Here is an 18137-nt window from a genome sequence, read left to right as displayed (position 1 = left end):
TATATATATATATATATATATATATATATATATATATATATATATATATATATATATATATATATATATATATATATATATATATATCATTGTATTGGACCTATTACAATTGATTTCACCTTTCCATTGAGATATGTACATAATCAAATTAGAAATTACAGGGACTAATTAACATGTGTTACATAATGAAATATTGATGAATTTCAGGATAAAGAGAGATACAACCACCAAAATTTACAGTCTAGTGATATTAGTGGAAGTCTCCCACACAATTAATGTATGTTTATTTTCTTTTCCTCCTCCTTCCTTAGTCTCTAATATAATAGGAAAAAAGTTCTTTTTTCCTTCAAAAGAAGAGACGTGACCACTTGTTAAATATTTTTATTATTGCAAATACTGGCCAAACAACCTTATTATTGGCTTGACCTTCCCTGTTAGTATATAAAGTATTATCAAAATTTTGTAAGGTTCTGTTGTACTTGCCACACTAAGAAAACTCCAACAACACCATTCTTGAATCTCACAACAAATCCACCTATTTTCATACAATCACATCTCTATATAAATAACCAACCTTATGCTCATTTCCATATTCAATCAAAGAAAACAGCTCAATCCAAAACCAACAAGAAAACAAAAATAGCAAGTTCTAAAAATGTTGAAGCAATCACCATCCTCCTATTTTCTTGCAATTCTATTTTTAGCCATCAAAGTTGCAGCATTTGTAGCTGCAACTGAATCTGTAACACCACAAGAACCAATATTGGAATTATACATGCATGATATTCTGGGAGGAAATAATCCAACGGCTAGGCCAATAACTGGTTTATTAGGCAACATTTATAGTGGACAAGTTCCATTTGCTAGACCACTTGGTTTTCAACCTCCAAAAGATGGTGTAGCAATTCCTAATGCTAATGGTGCTATGCCAACATTTAATATCAATGGTGTTCCATTAGGGACAGGATTAGCAGGTACAATATTTGCTGGTGGAAATAACAACAATGGACAAACTCTGAATACTCAATTAGGCCCTGATGGCTTAGGACTTGGCTTCGGAACGATCACTGTTATCGATGACTTCTTGACTACATCCCCTGAATTAGGTACTATTGACACATAATTTTTGACCCTTCCTTTATAGTTTCAGCGTTTAAACATTAACTGTGTCACTTTATTTGCACTGCATGGCCTTGTTTGAGGGCACTCTTTAAATTTTGTCCTTGTTAGCCCAATGGACTAAATTTCGTCTTTAAAAGTAGTTGGATGAATTTTTCGTTCTTATAGACAAATTTAGCCCACTGAGCTAAATGCTCCTTTAGGGCAGGACAATCCCGTGTGCGAAGCATCTCGCATTTACGCAGAAAGGCGCACCCCAAGGGGATGTGATGTAGGCAGCCTACCCTGATGCAAGCATCAACGGCTGATTTCACGGCTTGAACTCGTGACCTATACGTCACACGAAGACAACTTTACCCGTTGCTTCAAGGCTCCCTTCTATAAATGCTCCTTTAGGCTTTAGGAGATAATATTGAGTGAGTTTTACATTTTTACAGGTACCCAAAATCTTGGAAAAGCACAAGGAGTATATGTAGCAAGTTCAGCAGATGGAAGTACTCAAATGATGGCATTTACAACTATGTTTGAAGGAGGGGAATATGGTGATAGTCTTAACTTTTTTGGAGTTTTTAGAATTGGAAGTACAATGTCAAGGCTTTCAGTTACAGGAGGAACTGGTAAATTCAAGAATGCATGTGGATTTGCTGAAGTTCGTTCACTTATACCAGCTGGTCAACATGTTACTGATGGTGCTGAGACATTGTTGAGAATCACTGTTCATCTTACTTATTGACAGTTTAATTCAGTGTGTATTACTTATAAGGGAAAAGGCAAGAGTTTGTTTTAATTTCTGGATTGTTTTTATGTGATGACTGTTTATATCAGCTTTGATTTGTGTTTCATATTTGTCTTATTGTTGCAGTGAATATAAACAGATATCTTTTGGTGTTCATTAATATCCTCTCTGAATGCTATTGTACTCTTCTCCCTTTGAAGCATTTCACCATGGGCAGCACGGTACACTATGCTCCCGCTATATGCAGGGTCGGGGGAAGGACCGGACCACAAGGGTCTATTGTATGCAGCCTTGCCTTGCATTTCTGCAAGAGGTCGTTTCCACAAAGAAAAGACGGTTGTGTGCGAGTCGGCTGGGAAAATACAAGCTTAACACGTCTTTCTTTATCTTTTTCATATCTGAATGTCTTTGTCGAGTTGGTTGGCATCATTCGCTCCTTTCTGTCTTTTCATTGTCCGCCTCCACCCGAACAGATACGCACTAACCCACCTGAAATAAGGTAAAAGCCTTCTTTCCAACTTTGCATTTCTGCAAGAGGTTATTTCCACGGCTCGAATCCGTGATCTCCTGGTCACATGGCAGCAACTTTGTCACTTACGCTAAGGTTCCCCTTCGAAGTATTTCAGTATCAGTGATCAAAATTTAACTAATATATAGTGACAGCGCGAATCCAGATTAGTTGGTTGACTTCGTATAGCGGATGGTTAAACCAAAAAAATCGCTAATATATATTGATAGTGCAAAGAAAGTTATTTTCTCAAGGAACAGTTCTACCTATGTGAGTTATCAATCAGTTCCCTCTTTTTCTTTTACCTTTTCTGAATCACACTTAGCCAAGGTGTCCTAATGGCACAATGTAAGATTGTGAAACTAGGAAAATACTGCATATATTTTCCCTTTAGTTTTAAAGGATATAAAGACCAAACATTGTAACAACAGCCAATTGAAATGTAATATAGAATTTATTGCAGATATAAAGAAAAAAATTGAACTAATGAAAACAAAAGAAGTGTAGGTTCAAAGATTACCAAAGGTGAAAGAAGCTAAACAGATATTTCCATAAGATGAATTCTTTTGTATGTTCTCAAATGCAATGCAGATAGCAAAACTTTATGGAAATAACAGCAGAAACACAAAAGTTACAAGTTGTAAATACAAAAAGAATTCTATAACAAATACATGTCAAATGACGTGTAGGACATGAAATATCTGATTTTCAGACATCATTAAAGTAATTCAAAAGCTGCTGCTATTTGCTTGCTTCTTGCATGAGTAGCCAGGGGCGAATCTACATTGTCCTAAGGGTCTTCGTCGAAAAAGTGCACTGTGTATATCGGTAAAATATTAAGTTTTAGAGGTATATAACATATATTGAACACCCTTTATCGGGAAAACTTTTTCACTTCTTTCAAGTTTGAACACCCTTTTGGACATTCCTGGCTTCGCCACTGGTCACGGGAGTTTGCAGTTCTATAGTTGCTTCTTCAGTTCACCTGCAACCTCCAATTTAGATGCACAACAGAGTTAATACCTATTGTCATACAATAAATTGGACGTCGAAGACAATTCATGTATGAAACATGTTAAAACACCAATAGTATAATTCAAATGCGCGCGACAAGATTAGAAAATCAGCAGTTTACCTTTCTGCTATAGTGTATTTTCAGTACTGTCAAGATTTGGTGAAATGAGGCTCTCGGCATAGACAGTTGCTGCTCCAACACCAGTATCCATGTTACGAATCTGCACACTTTTATATTCATTATCTCCTGCATTATACACCAGAACACGTGATCCATCGTGCAACAACACTTCGCCACTGTCTGATATACACAATGGTGAAATCCGAGACCCTATTCCCGCCACTGTATAAGGAAGAGAAACCAGTTTAGTCCAAGACTCTTTCACATTATACTCCTTCATTATCCATACATCCAACTTAACTTTGTAATAGTCACAAAACAAAGAAAGACATCCCTTTAATTTCCCTAATGCCCAATTCAGAATCCCAGGTTCAAAATCAGTTGAGTCTGCCAATGGCTTTGAGATGGAACCATTACAATTACCAGGATCATGATTAGGCAATGCTAAATTTCCATATTTCTCATTTTTCAAACTAAGTGAAACTATATCCCAATATCCATTACTATGTGCTACTGCCCAATGAAGTGATCCATTCAAAAATACAGCAGAATCAGAGGAAAAAAGAGCATCACTATATTTATTCATCATTTTCCAAGAATTAGCCCTCAAACTATAAATCTTGATATTAGCACCATACACATACTGAACACCATAAACTCCATAAATTTCAACCACTTTGTAATCATCACTGTACTCGTCATAACCAAATCCATACGTAACATCACATCTCGAATACTCATGACCAGAAAAAGGCAGTTTCTTCTTTTTTCTAGTAGATGGATTCCACAAAAACAAGTTAAATGTGTACATGCCAATGCACATGAAAAACAATCCATTACAAGAACCAACACCTGCTATTATATTCGATCGATTCCAAGGGATATAGAGCTCATCAACACTAGATATGGATTTTTCATGCAATACAGAATTAAGGGGACAGGAATATAAAGTATGAGGAAGATACATGGAAAGTAAAAGGAGCTTTTTGTGTGAGGATTTGTTATCTTTTGCTGATATTTTTAAATGGAATTTAGCAAATTGAGAGCTTGAAATTAAAGAAAGCCATGATTTTGAAACACACTTGAACTTGAAGAGTGATTTAACTGGTAATCTTGAGAGTATTTCTATGATGATTTCTAGTGGAAAATTTGGAATCTGCATTTGATCTTTGGTAATTGAGGTTTTGATATCATTGCTTGTAGTCATGAATGGTTTTAGGATTTGAAGAATGCTCTTAGTTGACTCACAAATGATCAAAGTGCCAAGCTGCCAACAAACTTTTTCTTTTTTAATGTACCAATGGTCAACTCTGAGAAATTTTACATGTCTCACACAACTAAAAATGTTGTGTAGGACCATTTTAATTTTATACAATTGCCATTTTTGATTCCCTCTAACCACTTTTTGCTGCTTTTCTTTTTCTTTTTGCTTTTAGACCAGTTTCTTTTGTTTTTATTTCAGCTCTTTGTTTTTCTCTCCTCTCCCTCATTTCTGTGCTCACTTTCTTCTTCATCTGTTGCTTCTCAAGATAGGTGATGATAGGCTATAATTGCATATTTTAGTCGCTTATTACACTCGAATTTATTGCACTTTAATTGAGTTTGCGCTTTAATCGCTAGTGTTTTGCACTAATTGTGTGTTTTATGCCTTGTAGGTGTGATTCCGAGCTATATAGATATTATGGAATGAATTTAAGTGATTTGAAGCTTTGAAATCTCAGTAAAAGCTCAAGGAATTAAGCCGGGATCGTGTTCGGGGGTCAAATTTGATAATTAAGTGCGAACGAAGACTTGAGGAGGCATATTGTGCACTGTCTAGTAAAATAGACATAACTTTTTTTTCAGAACTCCATTTGGGCTACACAATATATGGTTGGAAAGCTAATTCAAAGGGCTACAACTTTCATGTTTTACGTTTTTCCAAATTCGGAACGGAACAGGGTGAAAAACGAGCAGACGCGCGAAGGACGCGCGAAGTCGCGCATAGTTCGCGCGCTAAAAAGATTGAGGCAGAAAGGTGCGCGAAGACCGCGCGAAGTCGCGCGTCTGACCCGGGAAAAGTGTCCTTTTTCACATTGGAGAAGGTATAATTGTTTGGGCCTAACCCTACTTGATATATATACACGGGAGGACGCCACTTTGAGGGGATCGAACATATTTTGGAGGAGAATTCACGTGGAGGAACACACACCACGCTTAGAGGGGGACATATTTTGGACATAGATTCGACCTAAGGAGGCAAGAACACATTGGGAGCAAGGCGGAGAATTCTTCTACGAGTTTTTCCTTCCTCTTCCTATTTTTCATTGTTGGTTATGACTTTTAGTATTGTAGTTTTACATACTATTATGAATAGCTAATTTGTTATCTAGAGTTTGATAGAACCTTTTGTAGGATAAATTCTTGTTATGTTTTTATATAATTGAGCCATAGTTTTTCTCTATTTGTTCAACTACGTTTATATTCTGGTTGATTGAAGAGCTCTCAATTAGCTGTGCCTATTTAGTATGCATAACTCGGGAGAGAGTGCATATTTAGGTAATTGTTGAACAACACCACTCCCAGAGTATATGAGGGATCAATAACCGAGGGTTTAAAGGTGGGATTAGGGATAACGAAGCCTTGGGTGCGATCTGAAGTGAGCTGTATTAAAAGCCAGCTAGCGTATCTCGGGAGAGTGCGTCTAGTAAATTGTCGTAATTACTCGGGAGAGAGTTACGGTAATAAGAGTGCTCATGATCGGTAGAGAATACTTAGGCGAAATTATAGAAGACATAGCGGGAAGGATTCCGACAATTGAGGAAATCATAACTCTAGACCTCCTTAATCTTTTCTCTAACCCTCAGTATCGTTAGTTGTTAATTTACTATTTTAATTTGTTAGTTAATTAGTTAAACACAAGAATCTTAATATCTATAAGTTAGGAATTGTTCAAGCTTGTCTTCTTGGTGATAGTGAACAGCTGTAGCTAAACCTTAGTTCTCTGTGGGATTCGACTCCGGACTTGTAAACCGGATTATATTTGCAACGACCGCATTGTCCTTTTTATAAGGCATAGTTGGGCGTGATCAAATTTTGGCGCCGTTGCCGGGGAACTAACGGTGTAGTTGTAGGTGTACATATTGCTAGGTTTCAAGTTTGAACTTTTATTTTATTATTTGATTTTTTTTATTTTTTTTATTTTAGTTTTATTTGTTTATTTGAGAAACATGACATCATGGAATTATGAGAATTTTGTTGTTGGTAATTCTACTTTTGATCCTCCTTATGCATATTGTGAAGGAAACCACCCAGGGCAAAATTATCAAAATATTCCTGAGAGCGAGTTTTGTGCACCAACTCAATCTTATGTGTGGAATGTGTGTGATATGTGTGGTGGTCAAGATGGTCACTTTCACGGTTGTGCTTATATTTCTTACCTTCCCCCAACCCCTTACTTTGATGGTTCTTCTTTTTCTGGTGAAGTTAATAGGAACAAAGAACCTAGGGAAGCTGACCTAAAGAAGCTCGAAGATATGTTAAAGTGCATTTTGGAACAACAGAGTAAATTACTACTGCGGATAGAAAGGCAGGAGGAAACTATTCACAACTTGAAAGTTCACATGAGTCAACTGGTTGAAGTTTTTAATGCTCAACAAGCTAATATTGTGAATAGTATCCAAGAAGAGCGTGAATTAGATACAGAAATTGATGAGCTAGAGGAGGAGGCTAGAGTAGAACACCAACAATCAATCACACTAGATTTTGAGGATGTCGATGTTGTAGAAGAGATACTAGAGTCAACCAAGGATATTGAGGATACATATTTAGTTGACTCTATTGTCATTAGTGTTGAGAATGTAGATAGTCCCAATGTTCATGTAGTTGAGCGCATTGGTCCTCACTCCAAGCATTTTTCCACATTGTGTTTAGATGATGATATGGAAATAGAGTCGTCCGAGCCATTTGAGGAGTCAAGGAATGAGGAACAAAGTGCTTACATTCTGGAATTCTTCTTGCCAGAAAGTCGGGATTACACACCTCATATAAAGGCCAAGAAGTGCAGAATACTACATTATTTTATTGGGCCAGTCAGATTCGTTCCACCACCCCAGGAGCATGATCATAGAGCAGAATCAAAACTTGGGGTCCGATTCATAAGTTCAAAGTGGAGGCAGAAAGTGATTCACGTCGTGCCGCGACGTTAAATCAAGCGCTTGTTGGGAGGCAACCCAGCTTTATTGCTTTCTTTTATTTATTTTTTTTTTTTTTTTAATTGTATTATTTTTGTAGTGTCAATTTTTTTATTTTCTAGGAGCATGGAAAGCAAAGGTATTGGAAGGATGCATCAGCAAACCAAATGGTTGGAACTAAGTGTGAGGTACCCACACGAAGGACCAAGCTTGGGAGAAGTCTGAGTACCCCATGAACTGCTAGTGCTTCGGCCTTTGGCCTACCAGGGAGTTTCTTTTACCCTCTTGTATGTATGGGTGTGCATTGGGGACAATGCACAATTTTAAGTGTGGGGTGAGGAGATTGTCTGGGTGATTTTTCATGCTACTTTAGCTGTGTTTTTTTTTTTAAAAAATTGGACTTTTCCTGATGACGGATCTTCTAGACAGTTTTCTTGAGGGAAGTAAGTCTAAAGAAAATACCAAAAAGATTTTTTGTTTTGTTAGGTAGTGTAGCAATTACCCCTTGGTTTTTCTTTAAACCACGGTTCTTTTCCAAGGGTTTTATTTGAACCGGGTGTAGTTAGTTTTTTTTTTGGGAATAGGAGCCATTGTGTTTTGTTTTGAAATGAAGCAATATCTCTTGACTTTGTTATGCCTTGAGAATAGTGAGTACTTTGGCTGTGACGCTTAGGCTCAGTTTTTGACTCTTGTATAAGTACCTTAAATTGTATGATCTTAAATTTGCTTAACTGCTCTGACTAGGGTGTCTTGATGAATCCAATCCTGAGTGAGTTATGTGCCATGTGTGTGTAAGGTTTTGTGATATTCTGTGCATTGCATTTGATGCCTAGAACTTGCCCCGTGTGTTTGCAAAGCGAAATAGTAGTTTTATTCAGTCTAGGAAGTGATATAGGCATTTCTTTGTTGAGCCAGATATGTATATTTTACCCGCCTAATTATTATGTATCGTAGTTAACCCCTTTGAGCCTGTAATCCTGTTTCTTTGGCAACCACATTACAAGCCTTACCCATTTGTTCGAATTAACCATCTATTTGAACCATTGTAACCTCTCATGAGCACTTGAATTATTTATGAACTTTGTAAAAGTTAAAGTGTGGGGTGGTTGGTTTGGCTTTTGAGTGGAACTAATGAAATAAGGAGAAAGGTGCACTGTTTTGAAAAAGGAAGAGCCACTTGAATTGAAAAAAAAAATAGTTGGATTCTTGTGAAAAAAAAATTCCTTGATAAGTGGTGGCTCTTGATGTAAGTGTGCTTAAAGAAGAATGGGGTAATATACATTGATGTGAAGGTGGAGTTTTGGTTTGACATAAGTATGGGGTTTGAATGTTAAAGTATATGTATTAAAGTGCTTAGGGAGGTGTAGTCACTCTTATATCTAAATGTATCCTACCCGTCCCGTAGCCTACATTACAACCAAATAAAGTCCTAATTGATCCAAGATTGAATGAGCTCGATTAGTGGAGTAGTACACTACGGGCAAGCTTATGGTGCATCTTTTGTGGCATATGAATGTTATTTCTGAGAGTGAGTGAATTCTTTCTATCTTGAGTTCCTAAGTGTTCTTAAATTTTATTGTGTGGAACTACTCTCCTTTGTTGTGTGAGGGCACTTGATTCATGAAGGAAAGGTAATGTCAGTGACCTCTATATTAGAGTAAGTGGGTGAGTTGTGAATAACGTGTGGTACTTGTGAGTCAAATCTTGAGGTGAAGATGTTACGCTTTTGTGCTTAGTCTATTTTAAATACTCTTGGTGTGATGAGTTAGGAGAATTGTTTAAAAAGGTCGTGTCTATAAAAAAAAAATGTAGTTTGATTGCTCGAGGACGAGCAATGGTTTAAGTGTGGGGTGTTGATGATAGGCTATAATTGCATATTTTAGTCGCTTATTACACTCGAATTTATTGCACTTTAATCGCTAGTGTTTTGCACTAATTGTGTGTTTTATGCCTTGTAGGTGTGATTCCGAGCTATATAGATGTTATGGAATGAATTTAAGTGATTTGAAGCTTTGAAGTCTGAGTAAAAGCTCAAGGAATTAAGCCGGGATCGTGTTCGGGGGTCAAATTTGATAATTAAGTACGAACGAAGACTTGAGGAGGCATATTGTGCACTGTCTAGTAAAATAGACATAACTTTTTGCTCAGAACTCTATTTGGGCTACACAATATATGGTTGGAAAGCTAATTCAAAGGGATACAACTTTCATGTTTTACATTTTTCCAAATTCGGAACGGAACAGGGTGAAAAACGAGCATACGCGCGAAGGACGCGCGAAGTCGCGCATAGTTCGCGCGCTAAAAAGATTGAGGCAGAAAGGTGCGCGAAGACCGCGCGAAGTCGCGCTTATGAACCGGGAAAAGTGTCCTTTTTCACATTGGAGAAGGTATAATTGTTTGGGCCTAACCCTACTTGGTATATATACACGGGAGGACGCCACTTTGAGGGGATCGAACATATTTTGGAGGAGAATTCACGTGGAGGAACACACACCACGCTTAGAGGGGGACATATTTTGGACATAGATTCGACCTAAGGAGGCAAGAACACATTGGGAGCACGGCGGAGAATTCTTCTACGAGTTTTTCCTTCCTCTTCCTATTTTTCATTGTTGGTTATGACTTTTAGTATTGTAGTTTTACATACTACTATGAATAGCTAATTTGTTATCTAGAGTTTGATAGAACTTTTTGTAGGATAAATTCTTGTTATGTTTTTATATAATTGAGCCATAGTTTTTCTCTATTTGTTCAACTACGTTTATATTCTGGTTGATTGAAGAGCTCTCAATTAGCTGTGCCTATTTAGTATGCATAACTCGGGAGAGAGTGCATATTTAGGTAATTGTTGAACAACACCACTCCCAGAGTATATGAGGGATCAATAACCAAGGGTTTAAAGGTGGGATTAGGGATAACGAAGCCTTGGGTGCGATCTGAAGTGAGCTGTATTAAAAGCCAGCTAGCATATCTCGGGAGAGTGCGTCTAGTAAATTGTCGTAATTACTCGGGAGAGAGTTACGGTAATAAGAGTGCTCATGATCGGTAGAGAATACTTAGGCGAAATTATAGAAGACATAGCGAGAAGGATTCCGACAATTGAGGAAATCATAACTCTAGACCTCCTTAATCTTTTCTCTAACCCTCAGTATCGTTAGTTGTTAATTTACTATTTTAATTTATTAGTTAATTAGTTAAACACAAGAATCTTAATATCTATAAGTTAGGAATTGTTCAAGCTTGTCTTCTTGGTGATAGTGAACAGTGTAGCTAAACCTTAGTTCTCTGTGGGATTCGACTCCGGACTTGTAAACCGGACTATATTTGCAGCGACCGCTTAGTCCTTTTTATAAGGCATAGTTGGGCGTGATCAATAGACTATAATTTCACTTTGAAATCAGCAATTCTAATAATCAAAAGATTCTTTCACTGGTGAATTAACTGAAACTAAAATATAAAACTATTGTTCTTTAAATCCTGGTTTGGAAGTTATAAGCTTAGTCTCATTCGTTATCTTTTTCAGCCCTCAGATTCACACACAAAAAAAAAAAAAACAAAAGAAATCTACCTGTGTACATGGAATTTAAGAACTTCAAATATTAGTGTGATCGCTTCAGCTTACCGAGGATATGACCCATGATAAAAAGGTGTGGAGGTCGATGATTAGGGTTGACAGGTAGTAGTGTGTTTCTTCTAGGCTTTCCAGTAGTACTAGAAATATTCTTGTATTTTCTTATTCGTGGTTCTTTATTACTACATTCGCGTCTGTTACCATATTACATTGTTGTTACTATTGTTTATTTGCTTGGCTGCTTTAATTTCACTGTTCCTTGAGCCGAGGGTCTATCGGAAACAACCTCTCTAGGTAGGAGTAAAATCTGCGTATACACTACCCTCCCCAAACCCCACTTATTGGATTACACTTAGAGCCCGTTTGGATTGGCTTAAAAAAAGTAGCTTTTAAGTAAAGTGCTTAAAAGCACTTTTTAAGTGCTGGAGCTGGTTTTATAAATAAGCAGTTACATGTTTGGATAAAAGTGCTGGAGCTGAAAAAAAGCTATTGATGTGTTTGGTAAACAAGTTTTAGTAAGCATTTTTTCTAATAAAATTACTGAAATATCCTTAAAGCTGTTAAACTTATAAAGAAGCTTATTACTATAATATTTTATTTTAAATAATATAAATACATAATAATTAATATTTTAATTCACTTTTAATTTAAAAAAAATTGGGTTTACCCAACTTGTAGATTTTGGCTTTTATTAAGCAGATTTTAGCTTTCATTTTTCTAGTTGTCAAACACTTCAAAAGTTAAAAAGGGCTTAAAAGTTGGTTTCAACAGGCTCTTAATTTGTTTTTGTTGTAAATATTAGTGTGATCCTTTATATAGAATGTAATCGGTAAAATTATCAAAAATAGAACAAAACAAAACAGAAATCATAAATTAAAAGACTTGAACATGAGAGTTTCACTTAATTAAAGTCCTCGAATTCGGCCATCGCTTTGTTTTAAGCTTAAATATTTAACGAAGACTAAAGTTATTCATTTTGACGAACGTAAAAAAATTACTTAAAGATACATTTAAATAATTAGTTTAAACCTACTCTAGACATAACTACATAAGTAATCATTTTTGTCATTTTGCTACGCATAATAGACATAAGTAAAACACAACATTCTCACACAATAACCAGATTCCCACTTCAAAATATGCACAACCACCTTCCACCACCACCAACCACCACCAGAACCACCACTAAAATCTCAACACCCTTTATCCTCATTGCCACCACTCTCTTCTCACTTCTCCTCATTCTTTCCTTTACCTTCACTTCTTCTCCCACCCCACCACCCCACCCTCCTCACCCCCACCCTTCCCTTTTCCCCAACCACCAACCTCATCGCCTCCTCTTTCATCACAACCCAAATGACCAAAATACCCTCCTCCCCACTCCCCCTTCCATTGCTTACCTCATTTCTGGATCCACTAAAGACTCTTCTAGAATCATCCGTTTGCTCTTTTCCATTTACCATCCAAGAAACCAGTATTTACTTCATCTTGATAAAAAAGCTTCTCAATCTGAACGTGACAATCTTGCACTGTATATTCAATCTGTGCCACTTTTTAAAGCTGCACAGAATGTGAATTTTATTGGTAAAGCTGATTTTGTATACCCAATTGGCTCTTCTGCTTTGTCTGCTACACTTCATGGAGCTTCCGTTCTTCTGCGCGTATCTCATCGTTGGGATTGGCTTATTAATCTCTCTGCTGCTGATTATCCACTTGTTACTCAAGATGGTATGAAATTTATGTCTAAAGATTTAATCTTTTTTGTGAAATATGTGTGAAGATTTAGTCTTTTTTGAGAAATATGTGTGTAAAGATTTAGTCTTTTTGGCGTTTGGTATCTTTACTAATTTGTTGATCTCTGTAAACTCTTGTTACTGGATTTATAGTGGGCGTTTGGACATAAGAATTGTGAAATTCCGGAGAAAAGTGAAATGTTTTTTCAAGTGGAAATGGTGTTTGGAAATTAGAGTTGTGTTTGGACATTCATGAATACAATTTGGAGCTGTTTTTGAACTTTTAAAATTTCCGAAAAAATCTGAAATTCAACTTGAAGTGAAATTTGAAATTTTCATAGCCAAACACCGAAAAAAAGTGAAAATTTTCCGAAAAAAGTGCAATTTTTTTTGGCCAAATGGACCCTTAGTGGCTGCTGATTGCCCATTTGTTATTCAAGACTCTATGCATATTGGATAATGTTTAAAGGGGTTATCTGTTTTAGTGTTTTTGTTGAGTAACTGTAATGTGTTAATCTTTTTGGCGGTTGGTATCTTTACTAATTTGATGATCTCTTTAAACTGTTTGTTACTAGATTTAGTGTCTTCTGATTGCCCATTTGTTATTCAAGACTATTTGCATATTGAATAATGTTTAAAGATGTGTTCTTTTTTAGTGTTTGTTGAGTAACTGTAGTGTGTATGCATGAATGGACGGATTTTTTCTCGTGGGGTTAAGATCCTAATTACATTTTGCTAAAGTTGGATATTTATTAGTAGAATGCTCATTTGTTTGGCAGTGAGTACACTTTTCTGTTGTAAGGAATGTGGAACTGATATAGTGTGACTTTGGACCTTATGGATCTAAATTGTTATCCTTATTTTTTTTAACGAGTAGCAACTTTGTGTCTACATTCAACTCAATGTTAAACAAAGACTTATCCTGGTGACTTGAGCTTGTCTTGGCTCTTTTCTTTGACAAATGCCAAACAAAAAATTGTCATTAGGATATTTAACTTGTTACTTTAAGCTTTCAAGTAAACTTTAACTCAAGAAATGGTTCTCCTTGTGACTTGTCAAAAACAAAAAAAAACATTAAACTGAGAAGAACAAATGCTACACTTGATCTTAGCCAAAAGGCCGAGAAAGGTATAGAAAAGAAAGAGATATTACTATCCTTTTGGTCAAAGGTTTATTAAGTTATACCTAAAGGAGCTCAGCACTAGTGAATAGTTAATCAGTTCCACTAACTGGAGTAATCTTTATATCAAGTAAAGTTGGTTCATTTCTTGTTTGCCTACTCCCTGCCACCCCCAGCCCACCCCAATATTTTTCTTCGAACTGCTTCCAGGCTATGTTGCTCGGACTCTCCGAAAATGTGGCCGGATACGTGTCGGATCCTCCAAAAGTAGTGCATTTTTGAAGGATCCGACACGGGTGCGGCTACATTTTGGAGAGTCCGCGCAACATAGCTTCCAGGAGTAATTCAATGACAAAAGACTATTAGTTTGAGCTCCCCCACCAAATATGATTACTTGAGAAAGTTCATTGGCATTTGGATTGGCTATTTGCAAGATGTAAGCTGGTACTTTTTCTTGACTCTGGTGTTAATGGCTGTTATATTGTGCTGTTGAACATGGACAGATGGATTTCGTTTTCCGCTAGTGTTTATTTACTTACAGGCATTACGATTAGATCTAATCAATGTTAATCTAATTGGACTCGTTTCTCACTACAGCTTGCTTTCACTTTGGGAATGGCTGATGAGTTATCTGATGCTATTTACTGTTGATTTTCAGATCTTCTACACATTCTGTCATATCTTCCCAAGGATCTTAATTTTGTCAACCACACAAGCTACATAGGGTGGAGAGAGTATGGCCATTTCCTTTTCGTACTATAAGTTTCTATCTCTTCTGTTTAAGCATATATGAACATAGATTTAGCAAGTAATGTATTGCTTTAGATCTTTATATATGACTATGTTGGTGTTCCAGGTCACGGAAGTTGAAACCAATAGTTGTTGATCCTGGGCTCTATCTTGAAGAGGAAGATGAAGTATTTTATGCAACTCAGAAAAGGGAACTGCCCGATGCTTATCAATTATTCTCAGGTCAGATGCTGGTGGTCATATTTTCTGTATCATAAATGATGAAGAATGAATAAACTTGTGCTATTTTATCCCCTTAAATGATGGGTGTAAACAAAGATAGTCTTGATATGAAGCGGACACTATAACACTGAGTCACAATCTTTGTTCATGTTAAAAAGAAAAGAGTAATAAATGAAGTAGGAAATAAAGATTATAAAAGTAACTTTGAGATGCAATTAGAGAATACCGGTAGCAGTGCATGTTTTCAGGTCCATTTGATGATAAAAAATTCCTCCTATTCTCTTAAGACTTGGCAACAGCAAGCAGAACCACCTTGTTTCAACAAGGATTTCTGTAATGTATCAGTTACTGAGCACTTATGTATTTCTCTATAGTCAATATCATCAAAAGGTATCCAATGACGCAGATGACTAAAAAGTTAAAATACTAAACAGAGCATAAGTTTGCTTCAATTGTTTTGTTAGGAAACGGAAGCATAGAGTGCCCCTATGTGTCTAACCTTCTCCAAGACTTAATGCATAAAATGCTAGATTAGGTGGCTATGGTTCTTGCCATTTTAGCTACACTGTACACATAGAAACTTGACTTTAGTTTGGAATCAAAATCTTTCAGTCTCTGAATCTACAGCATATCTCTGATGTACCAAGAGTACATTATTTTAGCCTTGACCTAGAAAAAACCCCATTTTTTGTTGGAAACTAACCTTTTTGGATAAGTAACAATAAGGGCAACGAGGCGTGAAAATGTTGGAGTGTTTTTGGATACTTTAAGAAATAAACAGATTTTAAATGAGGAAATAGGCATGGAGGTGTGAAAATGAAATGATTGCTGAAGTTAGGAATTAATAGAAACTTGCTTGAATGGTTTGACATGAAGCTTGATGAAGCTGAAAAGATATTTTAAAATGATACACATGCACATAATGTGTGTGCACAATTTAGTTTCAAAATATCAAAAGCTTATCCAAACTTCGCGCATTTAAAAGGAAAAATAGCTTGACTTTGTCAAATTATGACTGCATTTATTAGTTCGGAAGTTGAAGAACAAAAAGATGCACAGAGAGACTAATCTCGAAAGATACCCCTTTTCTTCACTTTTCTTACCCTTTCTTTCTTGGAAACAGTTCTCAAGGTAATTTCTCTATTACACTTTCCTCCATCACTTGTCATCTGATACCGACCCTTCATCCTTCTCTGCAATGTCCATTTCGTGCTTCATTGTTACTGCGAAGGTTACTGACACAATCACAGCCATCTGCACTGATAACTTCTTCTAGCCTAACGTTATCCTTCGCTATCAGCTGAAAGTTAGCTTGAGTTTACTCTTACTTCAGCAATGAAAAAACTTGATTCCTCGACCTCAACTTCTTCTTCCATCTCAATCTCTCTGGTTTCCCTTGGTCAAAATTTTGTTTGGTTGCTGATATTTCCTCCCTGAGAGGGGTGAGACGAGATTTTCCTTTAATCTTCTGTAGAGCTAATGGATTTTCCTAGTGTCCCGCAGATGTGGCTGATACAAAACTGATCTCCTCAGCGCTGTGATATCATTGGTAATGGTATTCAAAGTCTTGGACAGTGGAGATTCAACTGTTTTAGAAGAGGTGGAAGGAAGGTGCTTAGTACTTCCTTAAGTTTTTTAGTGGCAGTATTTTCTTTTATTTGGTTAGGGGCAGATTAAGTGAGCTTTTTATCATTCAAGGGTTCAGGTGGACAAGGAGAGGCTTGCTTTTTATGAAAATATATTTTCCAGTCCTCGTAAAAAACGCTAGCAGCATAAGAGTAGCATTAGCTCCACTGTAGTGTTCTAACCATGTGTGAGCACTGATCAGTGTCTTTCCCTGAGAAAACAAGTCTTAATTCCTAAAAACATTTCTAAAGGTGAGCCTATTTTGCAAACATCAAAGGGTAGTACACTCTCGCTATATGTATTTTATTTTGAATTTTTGATAGCATTGATTTTTAGAATCTTTGTAAAGGCATGTATGAAATCCTAGTGTTACTGGCTTAATATTAATTCTAACACTAACAAACTTGTCCTGGCTCCAGGGTCTTCATCTGCTATTTTGAGTCGGAAGTTTATAGAGTTCTGCATCTTAGGCACAGATAACCTACCAAGAACTCTGCTAATGTACTTGTCAAATTCACCATCCTCAGCATCTGTTTACTTCCCTACCATTTTGTGCAATTCACGAAAGTTCAATAGAACAACAATCAACCACAACATGCAGTATGCTTCATTTAACTCAAGACAAGAGGCTCGCAAGCTCAATTCTAGTGACTTCAATGACCTGGTGATGAGTGGAGCAGCATTTGCCACACCATTTAAGGCAAACGATCCGATTCTTGACCAGATTGACCGTGAACTTCTCCACCACAAGTACGATGAACCAGTTCCTGGCGGATGGTGTTTAGGTGACAATGAAACTGACAAATGTACTCTTTGGGGAGATGCTGAAGTTCTAAGACCAGGTCCAGGAGCAAAGAGGCTTGAAAAACATTTTGTTGAGCTCTTCACTAATGGTACATTTCGGTCTAGTCGATGTGCCTACGAATAGAGCTCCCTGAGATGAGCGACATACAAAAGAAAAGAAGACTCAAAGATAGTCTCTTTTTGCCCGAGACTCGAAAAGATTCACACGAGCCACTAAGTGCATCATGTTAGATTTGTATCAGCAATTTTGATAGAAGCTCATTGTTGTATATTCAGTTTTTTTAAAGCGAGGTTGTATATTGGATTGGCTAATTCTGCTGAGTCAATAGAAATCATTCCCACAAATTTCTTCATGTCTTAGAATGATATCTTTTTGCATTGTGATAGACCATACTTTAGAATGCATTCTCGGCCTGTAAGCTTGGACCTCAGATTTTTATTATCAGTTTCATTCAACCACAAGAGTCATGGTTTTTTTTAGAAAATGGGGGCATAACTCAAAACTTAAAAGTTAATTATGAAATGAGTATTGTCCAATACCATATATGGAGGCAATAGTCATCCCCTCAACCAATATGAGACACCTCACATGCGTAGGGTTGGACATCTGGAAAGTAGACAACATAATATGTGGGGTCGAC

General features: G+C 36.7%; 3 protein-coding genes across 3 annotated transcripts; 2 read left to right on the top strand and 1 right to left on the bottom strand.

Moving 5' to 3' along the window:
- The first annotated feature begins 572 nt into the window (after positions 1–572).
- LOC109210273 (dirigent protein 16-like) lies at positions 573–2011 on the top strand. Its single transcript, XM_019373671.1, has 2 exons — positions 573–1106; positions 1557–2011. The coding sequence occupies exons 1-2, from the start codon at positions 656–658 to the stop codon at positions 1850–1852; spliced, it is 747 nt and encodes a 248-aa protein (XP_019229216.1). The 5' UTR covers positions 573–655; the 3' UTR covers positions 1853–2011.
- An 883-nt stretch (positions 2012–2894) lies between these two features.
- On the bottom strand, positions 2895–4777 carry LOC109210267 (F-box/kelch-repeat protein At3g23880-like). The gene is made up of 2 exons (XM_019373660.1): positions 3499–4777; positions 2895–3348 (listed from the first exon to the last, which is right to left on the bottom strand). Exon 1 carries the CDS (start codon positions 4703–4705, stop codon positions 3506–3508), a length of 1200 nt encoding a protein of 399 aa, XP_019229205.1. The 5' UTR covers positions 4706–4777; the 3' UTR covers positions 2895–3348; positions 3499–3505.
- Positions 4778–12316: 7539 nt separating this feature from the next.
- On the top strand, positions 12317–17927 carry LOC109210270 (beta-glucuronosyltransferase GlcAT14A). The gene is made up of 4 exons (XM_019373664.1): positions 12317–12969; positions 14753–14828; positions 14951–15066; positions 17112–17927. The coding sequence occupies exons 1-4, from the start codon at positions 12381–12383 to the stop codon at positions 17618–17620; spliced, it is 1290 nt and encodes a 429-aa protein (XP_019229209.1). The 5' UTR covers positions 12317–12380; the 3' UTR covers positions 17621–17927.
- The last annotated feature ends 210 nt before the right edge of the window (positions 17928–18137 follow it).

The sequence above is a fragment of the Nicotiana attenuata genome, unplaced genomic scaffold (genome assembly GCF_001879085.1).
Source record: "Nicotiana attenuata strain UT unplaced genomic scaffold, NIATTr2, whole genome shotgun sequence".
NCBI lineage: Eukaryota > Viridiplantae > Streptophyta > Magnoliopsida > Solanales > Solanaceae > Nicotiana > Nicotiana attenuata.
Note: the sequence above shows the minus strand (reverse complement) of the source record. Positions and strands in the feature narration are given on the sequence as shown.